General features: G+C 60.2%; 2 protein-coding genes across 5 annotated transcripts; both read left to right on the top strand.

The window, feature by feature from the left end:
* The first annotated feature begins 725 nt into the window (after positions 1–725).
* CCDC116 (coiled-coil domain containing 116) lies at positions 726–10,036 on the top strand. Of its 4 annotated transcripts, none has more exons than XR_014234147.1 (4): positions 726–1,246; positions 2,087–2,650; positions 2,766–4,428; positions 4,525–4,569. XR_014234147.1 is itself a non-coding variant. In XM_082353929.1 (4 exons), exons 1-4 carry the CDS (start codon positions 1,001–1,003, stop codon positions 5,335–5,337), a joined length of 2,241 nt encoding a protein of 746 aa, XP_082210055.1. In that variant the 5' UTR covers positions 726–1,000; the 3' UTR covers positions 5,338–10,036. The 4 variants fall into 4 exon arrangements, 3 of the variants coding, with proteins under 3 accessions (XP_082210055.1, XP_082210056.1, XP_082210057.1); XM_082353929.1 differs by having other exon boundaries at positions 2,766–3,383; positions 4,525–10,036; XM_082353930.1 differs by having other exon boundaries at positions 2,766–3,359; positions 4,525–10,036.
* A 63-nt stretch (positions 10,037–10,099) lies between these two features.
* On the top strand, positions 10,100–12,059 carry SDF2L1 (stromal cell derived factor 2 like 1). The gene is made up of 3 exons (XM_082353941.1): positions 10,100–10,349; positions 10,639–10,835; positions 11,657–12,059. Exons 1-3 carry the CDS (start codon positions 10,163–10,165, stop codon positions 11,936–11,938), a joined length of 666 nt encoding a protein of 221 aa, XP_082210067.1. The 5' UTR covers positions 10,100–10,162; the 3' UTR covers positions 11,939–12,059.
* Positions 12,060–13,658: the final 1,599 nt, after the last annotated feature.

Consider the following 13,658-nt stretch of genomic DNA (forward strand, 5'->3'; position numbering starts at 1 on the left):
GATCTGACAGATAACAACACGGTGTGGCAGAGTCTGGGATGGAGTGTGCCGTAATTCTGTTGGGGGGATGGGCTCTCTGGGAAGGCTTCTCCGAGGAGGTGACACCTGGGGGTGGGGGGGTTTGCATTAGGAAGGCCTCCGGGGCAGAGAGGGAAAGGAGGGAGAGGAGGTAAAGATTTACAGGGTCTTATCAGGGTGCGGGTGTGTTGTAGGAAGATTTGATGTACTCTCCAAACCCATGTGGAAGGACGCTCAGCTCCACTTACAGAGAAGGAGCAGGTGATTAAAGAAGTTGAGTCACACCGGCAGGAAAGAGCAAAGCTAGGAGTTGAAGCTCATCTGTGACTTAGAGCCGGGACTCCTCCCACTGCGCTGGGGACAGACCCTGGGGTGTCCACACTGGGCGAGGGGAGGACCCTGGAAAGGAGCAGTCCACGAGCAGGAGCCCAGGACAACTCAGCGACCAAGAGGGTAGCCGAGGAAGGTGCTTGTGTCACCGGGAGAGGCCGTGGCTTTGTCCCTTAGGTTCCCCTCCAAGCCGGACCGAGCTGGTCAGCAGCAGCGGCAGCTTCCCGCTCCCTCTGCGAATGTGGGCGGGGCAAAAGCGGCAAGGTGGGGGAGGAGCCGCGTGGGCCCCGCCCCAACTATTGTGCCGCGGGAGCGGGCGGCGAACGGCGCGGCGCGAGCCAATCAGCACGCGGCATGCAAATGAGCAGGCCCGCCGGCGGCCCCGAGCGGCGCGGACGCCAGGATCCCAGCGCGGGCTGCACCGGAGCGTGTGCCCAGCGGGCGCGGACTTGGTGAGCGGGTCGCCGGGGCCGGGTCGCCCGGGACCGGGGCACCAGGGCCAGGAGGACGGAGGGCGGACGCACTGGGCCCAGAGATGGACGGAGACTGAATGCGCACTCCCTCGGGGGCCCCAGCCCCGACTTCTCTGGACACGGACGGTGCTGAGACGCCCACGGGGCTCCGAGCAGAGGACCTTCCGGACATGTGAAGGATGTGGGGTGCGGGGAGCCAGAGACCAGCGGCCCACGGACGGAGGGAGACGCAGACCCACGGAGGGCTGGGGGCACCCTCACACCATCTCCCTGCCCGGTGCAGAGAGGAATCTGCGGCTGCATCGCGGAACCAACGAGAGAGGAAGAGGGCAGCGGGCCCGGCCACCTACACCATGACCAGCTGTCGCCACCATTCGGGATACTTGGCGGACGACGAGGCTGGCCACACCACCTACGTGGCCCGGGTAAGTGTGCCCAGCAGGGCCCAACTCTGAGCCTCCAACATGTTCCCCACCAGTTCTGGCACCCCAGATCACAGCCCCCTTTCTCACTTCCTACTGATGTCCTCTCTGGACCTCTTAGTGACCTGTTGCCTTGACCACTCCTAGTTACCCCTGCTGGGCCCTACCTAGTCACCTCGGTCTCCGTCTCCTTCCCTGTGTCCCCCTGATCTCGGACTGGGAGGGGCATGGTGGAGTAGGACTCCAGAGTGGGAGCATAGAGTCTACTCGGGGCCTACGGCTCGAGGGGCAGAAGCAGCCATGGGGCGCACAGGGCTCAGGACCACAGGTAGTCTGTACAGACCAGCAGTGGGGACGGGGCTCAAGGGGTTTTGTGATTCATGTCCTGGGTGAGGGCAGAAGTGGGCTTTTAGACTCCCCAGCCAGGTCTTGGGTATGTGAAATGTACGTGTCAGGGAAGCTTCAGGGCAACCCTGAACAGATCCCCACTTTACAAGAGAGGAAGTCGGACCTCAAGAGGGGCCTTAGTGCCCACAGTCACATGGCCTGAAGCTGGCAGAGCCAGGGTCCAAATCCAGGGCTGCCTGGCTCCAAAACCTAGTTCCTGGGACTTCCCTGGCAGTCGAGTTGTTAAGACTCCACACTTCCACAGCAGGGGGCACGGGTTCAATCCCTGGTTGGGGAACTAAGATCCTGCATGATGCGTGGCACGGCCAAAAAAAAAAAAAAACAGTTTCTTCCACTGCCCACTTCCCACCCAGTTCCTGGTGCCCTAGGAGGACCCCAGGGGACCCCTCCCCCCATGGGGCATCACTGCCCACTGTGATATGCCTGTCTGCTCAGGTCCAGCCACCTAAGAAGTCACTGTTCCCGGAAATGGGGCAAGCCTCCAAGCTGGGCCACACACCACACCCCACTTCGATGCACGGCGCCTCAGGCAGTTCAGGGCTCCGCAGCCACTGCCGAAACCCCAAGGGCCCTCGACCCTTTAGGAGCTTCCTGGATTTCCTTGTCGAGGGTCAGGTGCTGGACAGCCTGCAGACGGTGGTGGAGGAGGCAACTGAGCGCATGGCCACCATAAAGACAGAGGCTGGGGTGCCGCTGGTGGAGGTGGAGGACCCGATGGAGGTGCCAAGGGGTGGGCGTCGGGCGCGGGCCCGGCCCATCCTCAGTACCGTGCACCAGCGCTGCACCCGGCCGAGCCTCTGCCTGGGGCGCCCCAACAATTACCCGTCCTGCTCCAGCTCCATGTCCGACTCCCACAGCAGCTTCACGGCCAACTGGCCGGGCTCCCATAGCTGGGACAGCAACCTGGGTGCCCGCAGCTTGGGTGCACTGCCACCCATGAAGGACAAACTCCTGCTGGAGACGAACCTCAAACGGCTGCTGCAGCTGGAGAACAGAAGGGTGAGGTCTGGGGCTGCAGCCCAGGTGGGGCAGGGGTGGACCCCAGCCCAGAGCCCAGGGCCAGGCCTGGCTTGGCTGCCCCTGGACGCCTCTGAGAGTCCTCCTCTCTCTGCAGAAAGGCCTGGGGCAGTCCTGCCCCCACGGGGACTCCCTGCCATGGGACTCACTGGGCAGCCAGACCAGCAGCCAGTGGAACCTAGAGCAGCCCCTGTCCTGGTTCTCAGGCCTGCTGGGCTCGAGCTCAGGCACTCCTGAAGCGTCAGAGCTGGGGCCAGCAGAGCGGGAGCTGATCTTCCTCAAGCGAGAGCTGAACAAGGAGATGAAGTCTTTGCTGAGCCAGCCAGGGTCCTTTGACCTGCCCGGCTACTGTGCACTCCGAGAGCCCCATCGGACCCTGGACTTCCTGGCTGAGCACCACCTGTTCCCCGCCCTGCAGGACGTGGTCAACCAGGCTGTGGACAAGCTCAGTGGTGCCTGCCGCCGAGACGGCTGCCCTCTCTTCCCGTCGGAATGGGAGCCCTCCCCAGAGTCCAGCTCCAAGCTGGCCACACCCATTGATGGGGAGGAGCCCTACGATTTGCTGCCCACCACAGCCTCCAGCCCCAGGATGGAGCACAGAAAGAGCATCAAGTACAGGGGACGCGGCAAGGCCAAGGAAGGTGGCTCCCCGGTGTCTAGCACCCAAGTGGCCACCAGGTTCCGGCTTGAGGTGACACTCACAGAAGAGCCCAAGGTCCCTTCACCCTACCCCAGGCAGGAGGGGCTTGACCAGGACCCCAAAGTACGGAGACTACCCATGCCCACTTCTGGGCCCCTGAGCTCCAGCCAGAGGGCCCAGCCCTGGCGGAGCCTGCACCTTACCCTGCCCGCCACCGGGATTGTGGTGAAAGTGCCCTCCCGACAGACCCATGTCACCACCCCGGTCTCAGCTCCGCTGGCCTCCTCCCTCCCGTCCTCCTCCCACCACCTCCCCAGGTTCTCACCCCACACCTCCGTGGTAAGGGGCTTCTTGCCATCTCCTGCTGTGCCATATCCGGAGGTGACCTCCTCAAGGTTGGGGCCAGGGGTCTTAGGGACGGGTTTGCAGTGGAAGGGCTCCTATCGCCACCGCTCCTAGCGGCCACTGTCACTAGCAGGTGCCCAGGGTCCAGGTCTCTTGCCCTGCCCTTGTGAAAACCGCCTGAGTAGGGGATGAGCTGATGAGGGGACCAGGAATCCTGGCCTAGCTACTACCATGAGTTGTCAAAGATGAATAAAGGCTATTTTTTATTCTGGGTATTTTTTTAACGTTTGCATGTGAATCTCAGAGGCCCTCCCATGTGTGGAGGGTCCTGTCCCTCGTGGACAGTGGCCTGAGCCCAGAGTAGGGCCCTGTGTCTGAGGTCTAGCCCCCTCTGGTCCTGCTGCCCAGGACAGGACTCTCCAGTGTGTCTGCCCCACTGAGAGGGAGTTGCTTGGGAAGGGTGCGGAGAGGACTTGGTGGCTTCACCCTGGCGGCTCCCCAGCGTGGCCCCTGACCCTGCTTTCACCCATCGAAGCCCAGGCGTACTTCCCTCCTCTGAACCCTGGCCTGGGCGAGGGTTGTGCAGGCTCCCTTTTGGCTGACACAGTGACTGATGTCACTGGCCTTGCCCCGGGCCTGACTGGTGTGGCTGGCATGACAACAGGGTGGTAAGTGGGAGGTGGGCCAGCACGCAGGACCCCAGCTCAGCTCTCCATCAGGCCAGCAGAGCAGATGTGGTGAGGCCGCACCCCGAGTAGACTGAGCGCGGCGCCGTGTGGGTGATGCGGAGGATGCTCTGGGGGGGAGGGCGCCCAGGGTGGCAGGCAGGAGTGGATGACATGTCTCCCTTTCCCTCCCTGCTGCCGCACAGAGCCCCAGTTACAAGTTCACCAAGAAGAAGACGCTGCCCTCCATCCTGTCCAAGTCCACCACCATGTCCCGCCTCTCCAACCCCTGGTACGAGGAGCTCGTTGACTACCTGAAGGGCCAGGCTGTGTCCTTGCTTGCCTGCAAGTACAGGTTTGAGAAGAACCTCACTGGGCAGCTGGGCTTCATCTCCTTCCCCATCACTGAGGCACTCCTGGACCTTTTCCTGGGCTTCAGGAAGGTGAAGGGCTCGCGCATCCGTCTGTCCTCCACGATCGACTGGAGCTGCCTGCTGCGCAGGCTGGAGGAGGCCGAGTTTAGCCAGTGGTCACCCCAGCGGGCATCCCAGCCCCCTTCCCGGCACACCTCCCAGCACAGCACCCCCCAGCGCAGCATGCGGACACCCACCGCGCCGTCCGAGCTGGCCGCCAGGACCCACAGGGTCCAGGACAAGCCCACAGGGTCCCGCCTCAACATGAGGTCCCCGGGCCCCTGGCCGCTCGCCTCACAGGAGCGCCCGGCAGCCGCGGATCAGGAGCCCACCAGACCGCCAGAGCCCAAGCTGTTCCTGTCCTCCGCCAACACCGGCGTGGCCTCCCATCAGTCCGACCAGACAGTGGACATGGAGGACCACCAGAGCATCGAGGAGGAGGAGGAGGACAAGGAGGAGGATGGAGAGGAGGAGGAAGAGGACGAGAATGACTTTGGAGATGAGGGCGAGCCCCAGAGCTCCCCGGAGCCTCAAGAGGAGGCCGTGGTCAGCACCATGGCGGCAGGCTCAGGTGTGGGCCACGGTGACTGCCCATGGGGCCCCTGAAGTGCACCGAGTGCTCCATGCCCCACTCCTCCTGCTTCTCCCGCCCCAGCGGCCACTGCCCTCGCAGCCATCCCGCCCCGAGCAGAGGTCAGAACAGCTGGTGCCCACGAAGAGCTCTGCTGAGCCTCTCAGGGGAGCCAACGGGAGAAATAAAACTTGTGTTGATGGAACACGGTTTTCCTGTCATCTCAGCCATCCTTCTGACCACCTGCCCCCGAGGAGCATCTCTGGAGAGCTAGGCCAGGCCTCCACGGCAGCTGCTGGTGCCCTGAGCCCCATGACCTCCTGGGCTCTGCTGCTGGCTCTTCTGCACTCCAGTCTGCACCTTCCTGCCTCTTCAAGCCTCTTAGGACTCATGGTCCCCACCCCACGGCCCCTGTGCATCACACTCCCACTTCCCGAGGGCTCCTCCTCTGCCAGGGCGTATCCACCCTCTCCTGATGCTCCCACCGCTACCTGTCTTCCTAATTTGTATTTCTCAGCTCGTGCTCCTGAGGTCACATAGGGGCTGCTGGTAGGTCAAGCCATGGATTGACTGACCCAGCTGGCCGTGTGACTATCCCTTCTGCAGAGGCCCTGGGCAAGGCAGCTCTCTCTCTTGAAGGGTCTGTGGGCTCGGCTGGTGCTGTGGTCAGAGGTTCTCACGTCCAGGGTTCTCCTGGAGCTTCTGGCCATCCGGTGCCCCCAGCTCCTCCCCTCTGCCTTCCTCGGGCAGCCTATTTGTTCCCCTTCAGGCATCTTCACCCAGGGAGCAGCTCCACCCCCACCCCCACCCTGCTCCTATGGCAGAGAGAAGATGCTCAGCGTCTCTGAGCAGGCCGCCATTTCGGGGAGGCTGGTGGATCTCTCATGCCTCCCCTGGAGCCCGCCAGGTGCGCGGAGGCCAGACCTGCTCGGCCCGGCCTGACCATGCTCAGTGGCCCACAGATGAGGACACAGCAACTATAGAGCTTCCTCTGGAACCAGACAGGGAGGACCCCGCGATTCGGGGAGGAGGACCTGCTCCTCTGACTGGCAGAGGGGCCAGGGCCCTGGGTGGGGAGTCAGGGACCCATTTTTCCACAGAGCTCTTGTGACAAGGATCCTTCAGAGCACATGCTCGGTGCTAATGCCTATCCCCCGAGGCCACCACTGCCACCACTGCCGCCATGTCGGACCACAACAGCCGCTTTGTACATTACTGCCATATCACTTGGCTACAGTTGATTGGCCCTACTGGTGCATCCAATACCCGCTGGCTTCCAGGTCCTGCTGCCCAGTCCTCAAGGGAGAAGAGTGTATGTCCCCACCCCAGCCTCAGAGGCACACATCTAGGTCCTGGGGTGGGAGCAGCCCCTTTGGGCACCACTGGCACATGATGCTAGAGACAGCTCCCCTTAGCTCCTGTTTCAGGCACCATGTTGTTGCCATGTAACAAACCAAAATTTAAGTGGCTTCAGACAAAATCATCATTTGTAATGATCCTGAGGGGGTTCTACGGGCTCAGCTGGCAGTGGTGTAGCCAGAGCGGCTGGGGTGGGAGTGCTGCTTTCGGCTGGGGGCTGGGCTGAGGCTAGGACATCCCTCGTGGCCCCTCCCCTTCCATCATCTCTCTCCCCTTTGCCCCTGGCCATTCAAGGGTCTGTCTGGGCAGGGGCTGGCTTCCTAGAGGGAGGAAGCAAGAACCACCAGTGAGTGCTCTGGCAGCCTGTGCTCGGAAGTCCCCAAACAGCACTTCTGTGGCATTCTCATGGTCAAAGCCAATTATTATGCGTGACCAGATCCAAGTGGAGGGGGAAGGGACTCCACGACTTGGGAGAGGAGCAGCTTGTGCTCATAGGGGTGGGAGGCATTGTTAGCAGATGTATTTGGAGACTAACACCTCTCCATCCTCCTTGGCTGACTGCACCTTGAGCAGTGCCTGGAACTGAGTTGAGTCAATCACATCCCCTCTTGAGAATCTGAACCTGGAGACAAACTGCGGTCTCCAGGTGGAGGGCCCCGAGCCTCTGCCCATGAGGTGAGCAGGAAAAAGGAACAGCTAGGATAAGCCATGAGGCTCCAGAGACTCAGGGAGAGCCGTGTTGGCTTCCCGACTCCAGCCCTGGGGTCTCTGCTGCTCTTGGAACCCTTTCTTTGCCTGTCAGGGAGATTACTCGCTGTGTCCTTACCATTGTCTGCTCCCAGTGCAATGGGAAGCTGTTGGCAGCTTTCAGCAGGCACCTGGCATGATCCGATTTATACTTTTTTTAAAAAAGTTTTTATTGAATTTGTTACAGTATCGCTTCTGTTTTATGTTTTGGTTTTTTGGCCCCAAGGCATGTGGGATCTTAGCTCCCTGACCAGGGATCAAACCTGCACCCCCTGCATTGGAAGGCAAAGTCTTAACCACTGGACCGCCAGGGAAGTGCCTTGATTTATGCTTTTTTTTTTTTTTAAAGAATTATTTATTTATTTATTTTTGGCTGTGTTGGGTCTTCGTTTCTGTGCGAGGGCTTTCTCTAGTTGTGGCAAGCGGGAGCCACTCTTCATCGCGGTCCGCGGGCCTCTCACTATCGCGGCCTCTCTTGTTGCGGAGCACAGGCTCCAGACGCGCAGGCTCAGTAGTTGTGGCTCACGGGCCTAGTTGCTCCGCGGCATGTGGGATCTTCCCAGACCAGGGCTCGAACCCGTGTCCCCTGCATTGGCAGGCAGATTCTCAACCACTGCGCCACCAAGGAAGCCCTTGATTTATGCTTTTTAAGACAGAAATCACTTTCCTGGGTGGAGAATGTCTTGGAAGGGCCCGAGTAGCAGGGAAATCTTCTAGGAGGGGTGGTAGATATCTGAAGGGGAGATGGAGTGGCTTGGATTAGGGTGGTGACGGGGAATGCAGGAGAGATGCCTTCCAATCTGTTTTGGAGTCAGAGCCATCAAGACATGCTGGGGTAGATGTGAGGAGTGTGGTAAAGAGAGGAATCAAAGATGAATCCCAGGTTTGGGGCTTGAACAACTTGTAAATGGAGGTGCCATTCCCGAGACTTGGAAGCCTGGGGGAGGAGCAGTGTGAGGGAGACCGGGGAGTCCTGCTTGGGGCATATTAGGTTCGAGATGCTTGTTGGTGTGTCTGAGAAGACACACCCAGATTGTACTCTAGCCCCTCTGCCCTGGGTCAGCGGCCCCTCAAGGGCGCGGTCTACCAAATCCAGGGCAGACCATAAGCATTTTTTAAAAAGACACACATTTATTTATTTTTGGCTGCGTTAGGTCTTCATTGCTGCATGTGGGCTTTCTCTAGTTGCGTCGAGCGGGGGCTACTCTTCGTTGCGGTGCACGGGCTTCTCATTGTGGTGGCTTCTCTTGTTGCAGAGCATGGGCTCTAGGTGCATGGTCTTCAGTAGTTGTGGCATGTGGGCTCAGTAATTGTGGCTCGCGGGCTCTAGAGCGCAGGCTCAGCAGTTGTGGTGCACTGGACTTACTTAGTTGCTCCTCAGCATGTGGGATCTTCCCGGACCAGGGCTTGAACCCGTGTCCCCTGCGTTGGCAGGCGGATTCTTAACCACTGCGCCACCAGGGAAGTTACCGTAAGCATTTTAGACATTCTAAGCACTGAAAAGATCAAGACACCTTGACCCATATAGAATTCAAAATAAAGACAATGATAAACATGAAAACCAGGACTTCCCTGACTGTCCAGTGGTTAAGACTCTGTGCTTCCACTGCAGGGGGCCCGGGTTCTATCCCTGGTCGGGGAACTAAGATCCCACAAGCCCCATGGCCCCAGGGGTGGGGGTAGGGAGACATGAAAACCAAAAAATAACCCATTGCTGTAATTAAAATGGCTCTACCCTGGATTTTCTGAATGCAAAATTCTGGATGATTTAATTAAACACAAACTTTTCTCCCTGCTTTGCTGGTGCACCAAGTGCACGGGTGGTCAGCCTATTGAGTAACATATCCCAGAGCCGGTTCCTGGGCTGGGCTGAATTGATGGGCTTGGAGTGAATTCAATGTAAGAATGTTCCACGAATGAATAAATAAACAGTGGTTTAAGTTTCCCCCCTTATACCGACTGAGCTGACAACCCTCTGAGAAGGCAGTGAGTCCCAAGCCTGGGACACACAGTCACCCAGGCTTGGTTCCCAGTCGCTTGGTCTCCCAGGGCTCCAGGTTCCCAAGACAGCTCAGGGGCTTTCTGGTGACCACCTGCCACTACCCTCTACATCACAGCTCCCTGGTGCCCTCTGCTGCCCAGTGGCCTAGGGACCATGAGAAGCCCTGGAAGGGGTCAATGAGTGGCTCAGGGAATTCAGAAACCCCAGGGTCCAGGGACTGAGGTGACTCAATGTCAGAGAGTGGGCAATGACCGAGCTACTAGGGGATTAGTTAATCCCGGGGTCCGGGGACTGAAGGACCAAGTGACTGAGTATCTGAGATGCGTCCACTTGTGAGCACATAATCTAGGGGTCGAGGGAGAGACCATGATTGAGGGCTCGGGGGTCTAGAATCAAGGGGCTTCGTGAACTGGCGAACCGAGTGTCCGGGGACCTGGCGGGCGCTGGAGGGGCGCCCTCGGCTCTGTCCGCATTCTCTCCGCTCGACGCTACCCCGGCCTTTCCTTGCTACTCATTAGTGAGTCCTCGGAAGCGTGGACCAATCAAAATCCTCCTCGTGTCTCCAGTCCCCTCCCAGCCGCCGCTTTGGAAAACTGTGGGCGGGTCCTTTCCACGCGGACCCAATGGAAGTGCAGGCGGAGCGCCGTGCGGGCTGGCGATTGGCTGCCGTGGCGGGCCCTGTCAGAGCCGGATTGGCCGGCAGCGGAGACGGAAGCGACCAGGGTCCGAGTTGCCGGAGCCCGGCCGGGGCGATGTGGAGCACGGGCAGCGGCCGAGCTGCCGGCCCGGCGCTGCTGGGGCTGCTGCTGGCGATCTCGGTCCCGGGCAGCTGTGCCGTCAAGACCGGCGCGGGGCTCGTGACCTGCGGGTCGGTGCTGAAGCTGCTTAACACGCAGCACCGGGTGCGGCTGCACTCGCACGACATCAAATACGGATCCGGTGCGCGGGCCGGGGCTGGGGTCTGACGGCGGGGTTCTGCGGGCTGGGAGTCATCAGGGGCTGGAGTAGTTGGGGGCCGAGGGGCACAAGCCGGCGGTTCGAGGGGGTCTTCGGGATGCCGTTCGGAGCTGCGGGCCAAGGGACTTGGAGTGCGGCCGGAGGCGGGCGGGGGCTGGGGGAGCCGTTGGATCCCAGGGTTGAGGTTGTCCGGGAAAGCTGATGGTGTCCGGGTCGAGGGTCGGAGTTCCCGCATTGACAGCGACCCCGGGGGTTGGATGTCGCCCCCCAGGCAGCGGCCAGCAGTCGGTGACCGGCGTGGAGGCGTCTGACGACGCCAACAGCTACTGGCGGATCCGCGGCGGCTCGGAGGGCGGGTGTCCGCGCGGGTCCCCCGTGCGCTGCGGGCAGGCTGTGCGGCTGACGCACGTGCCCACCGGTAAGAACCTGCACACGCACCACTTCCCGTCGCCGCTGTCCCACAACCAGGTGAGCCCCTGGCGTGTGTGCGAGGGGCCCGGCATCTGCTCGGAGCCCCAGCTTCCTGGGTGAAACGGGAATTTCAAGTCAGAAGTGTTTGCCGAGCGCCCCCTCTGGGGATACAGAGGTGACTACGCCAGGGTCCTGCCCCCTGGAGCCCTTAGCCCAGCGGGGACACAGACAGGAAGAGCTGTCCGTCTGGATAGCTCCACTCCTGGGGGCGAGTTGGACACAGGAGGGGGATCCGCATGACCGTTGGGGTGGGGAATGGGAACCCCGCGGGGAGGAGGAATTGGGGCTGGGCCTGGAAGGATGAGTAGGAGTCCGCCAGGCCGCAGAGAGGAGAAGGGTGTCTTTCCAGGCCTGGGGAAGAGCCTGTGAGTGGAGTTCATTGAAACTGGGTGGGAGGTGGTACTGGAACAGAGGGTGCTTTGGGGAGGTTATCAGAAGGAAAGGATGAGATAATAGAACCTTGGCTGTCAGCCTGAAGGGTGGACTTGATGCTGAGTGAGGGTCAGAGGGGTTAGGACAGGAGAAACCCAGAGGAGGAAGGAGGGGGATGTCTTGGTTCTGTGGGGGCCACTGGTCACCGTCCAGGCAGATGAGGTGGGGTGTGCATGTGTTTGAAGAGCTGGTGTTGGGGGGCCCTTCTGTATGCTGGGGGTGGGGGTGGTGGTGTCCCAGTTTGCAGCTGTGGAAGCTGAGGCTCAGAGAGGTGCAGGGAAGGACCTGGGTGTGAGTGCATCTGCCAGGCAAGTGCCCATGGGGGACTCAGTGTGCACTTTGTCATGCGTGACCACTGTCCTCCCACACCACCCCCGCCCCAACAGGAGGTGAGCGCCTTTGGGGAGGACGGCGAGGGTGATGACCTGGACCTGTGGATGGTGCGCTGCTCGGGGCAGCACTGGGAGCGGGAGGCCGCTGTGCGCTTCCAGCACGTGGGCACTTCCGTGTTCCTGTCGGTCACCGGCGAGCAGTACGGGAGCCCCATCCGGGGGCAGCTCGAGGTGCATGGCATGCCCAGCGCCAACACCCACAATAGGTGGAAGGCCATGGAAGGCATCTTCATCAAGCCCAGCGTGGAGGCCTCTGCAGGCCACGATGAACTCTGAGTGCCGTGGACCTGCAGGTGGAGGGCAGAAGGGTGGGTCATATGCAGGGCCACTCTTGGGGGAGACTTTGAGTTTGTAGGGGTTCTCAAGTGCCTTTATGATTAAAGAATATTGGCCTGTGGTTGCATTTTGCTGTGAGCCTGAGGGCGACCAGGAGCTGCCAGCTGGTCCAGTTCAGCATCTCTTCCTCAGTGCAAATCCTCTGTCCCACAGCTGGCAGCTGAACCCGTCCAAACCTCTCTGATGCTCTTCCGTGCACTCCCAACACTGCCCAGGGCCATCACAGCTCCCTCTCCACCCTCAGATGGTCCAATGGCCCCAGTGACCCCAGTTCCCCAGCCCCTGAGCTTCATGAACCTTCCTGATGAGGGCTGGGGCCTCAGCGAGGTAGCAGGAGCCCCACTCCCTACCAGCTGGGATGGGCACAAGTTCTCCAGCCCCTCATCCCTTGAGGTGCGCCCCCTCCTTCTGGCACCCCTCCCCTGGCAGTTGTGACAGTCTGGACACTTGCCTTTGACCAAGCACTGGGTCAGGACTCTGCTCATCTGCTGGAAATTTGCATCACAGGATCCCTCTCAGTGCAGATGGCACCCCACACACCCAGCCGGCCCAGACGTGTGGCATCTCAGGCCCCACTATAACCTTCCAAAGTCCAGAGGCCCTAACAAAACTTCAAAAGATATTGCAAGGGAAGATAACCACAGAGAACTGCCAGCTGCAGACATCTGAGAAGGCTTCCTGGAAGAAGAGGCACAATTTAAGCCGGTAAAGCATTGCAATTTAAAGAAAGGAGCAATAAATAGGCGGGCCCTGATAAAGGAAGGTAATAGCTATTTTGCTGGTGCGTGGGTGACCTCTAGAGGTTATGGCAGAGATTACAGTCAGAGAGGCTTGGGGAGCTGCCACTTTCCTGCAGGAGAATAAAAGAGCCGAAGGAGAGGCTGGGGGTGGCAACTGGTTGGAAGGGTCTTGGAGGCGGGTGAGCAGAGCACCTTACTTCTGAGAAATCAATTGACCTTAGGGGGTGGAAGAAAAGCTCTAGCCAATTGTGAGACCTGAGGGGAGGAGGGTCATAATTAGGCCCTTTACGCCCCTGCCCCCTCCCCCATGAGGTCCTGCTCTGCTCAAACCTCTTGAGCATCGTCTACAAGTCTCCACTTCTCTCCCATCACTCACCTGACCTGAGACAGGAGTGCAAGCAGGTGGTTGGGAAGTGATCCCAGAAAACACTGGGGCAGAGGAGTGGGGCCCAGAGGAGCAGGCATGGCAGCTGGTGAAGGTTGAATTACTGAGCAAGTCACCCCTGTGGGCAACTAGGGCTTCATCCCACTGGGGAGCGCTGGGCCCCCATGTAGAACATGCATCAGAGTTGTCCCAACCAAGGGGCAAGAAAGTGGGGGTACTTATCCAACCAGCATATCTTCTCTCATTGGCTGAGGGCTGCTGGGCAGGTGGAAGGATTACTCTGCAGCACTTCCCACTTGCCCTGTATTCTACAGCCTGAATGAAGCCCTCAGGCAGAGCCGCAGGTGCCAGCAAGGAACATCCTTTAGGTAGAGGTGAGTGCCAAGGGGGTGTAGGCGGGGCACCAAAAGTGTGGTGCACACTGCAAATCTAAGGGGCACTCCTCTGGTCCACCCCTGGCCCCTCTGGGCTGTAAGAGCCCACTTCTGCCTCTGTTACCTCCCTACCACCACACATACAAAAGTGAGGAGTGTTA

This window comes from Balaenoptera borealis (genome assembly GCF_965194805.1).
Source record: "Balaenoptera borealis genome assembly, chromosome: 14".
In the NCBI taxonomy this organism is placed as follows: Eukaryota; Metazoa; Chordata; class Mammalia; order Artiodactyla; family Balaenopteridae; genus Balaenoptera; species Balaenoptera borealis.

What these genes read in the sequence shown, in the direction of transcription:
- CCDC116 (XM_082353929.1), top strand. Translation starts at nt 1,001, where the DNA reads ATGTGGGGTGCGGGGAGCCAGAGACCAGCGGCCCACGGACGGAGGGAG. An exon ending in TGCAGCTGGAGAACAGAAGG is followed by an intron (nt 2,651 to 2,765) that starts GTGAGGTCTGGG and finishes CTCTCTCTGCAG; the next exon opens with AAAGGCCTGGGGCAGTCCTG. An exon ending in CACTCACAGAAGAGCCCAAG is followed by an intron (nt 3,384 to 4,524) that starts GTCCCTTCACCC and finishes GCTGCCGCACAG; the next exon opens with AGCCCCAGTTACAAGTTCAC.
- SDF2L1 (XM_082353941.1), top strand. Translation starts at nt 10,163, where the DNA reads ATGTGGAGCACGGGCAGCGGCCGAGCTGCCGGCCCGGCGCTGCTGGGG. An exon ending in CGACATCAAATACGGATCCG is followed by an intron (nt 10,350 to 10,638) that starts GTGCGCGGGCCG and finishes GTCGCCCCCCAG; the next exon opens with GCAGCGGCCAGCAGTCGGTG. An exon ending in CGCCGCTGTCCCACAACCAG is followed by an intron (nt 10,836 to 11,656) that starts GTGAGCCCCTGG and finishes CCGCCCCAACAG; the next exon opens with GAGGTGAGCGCCTTTGGGGA.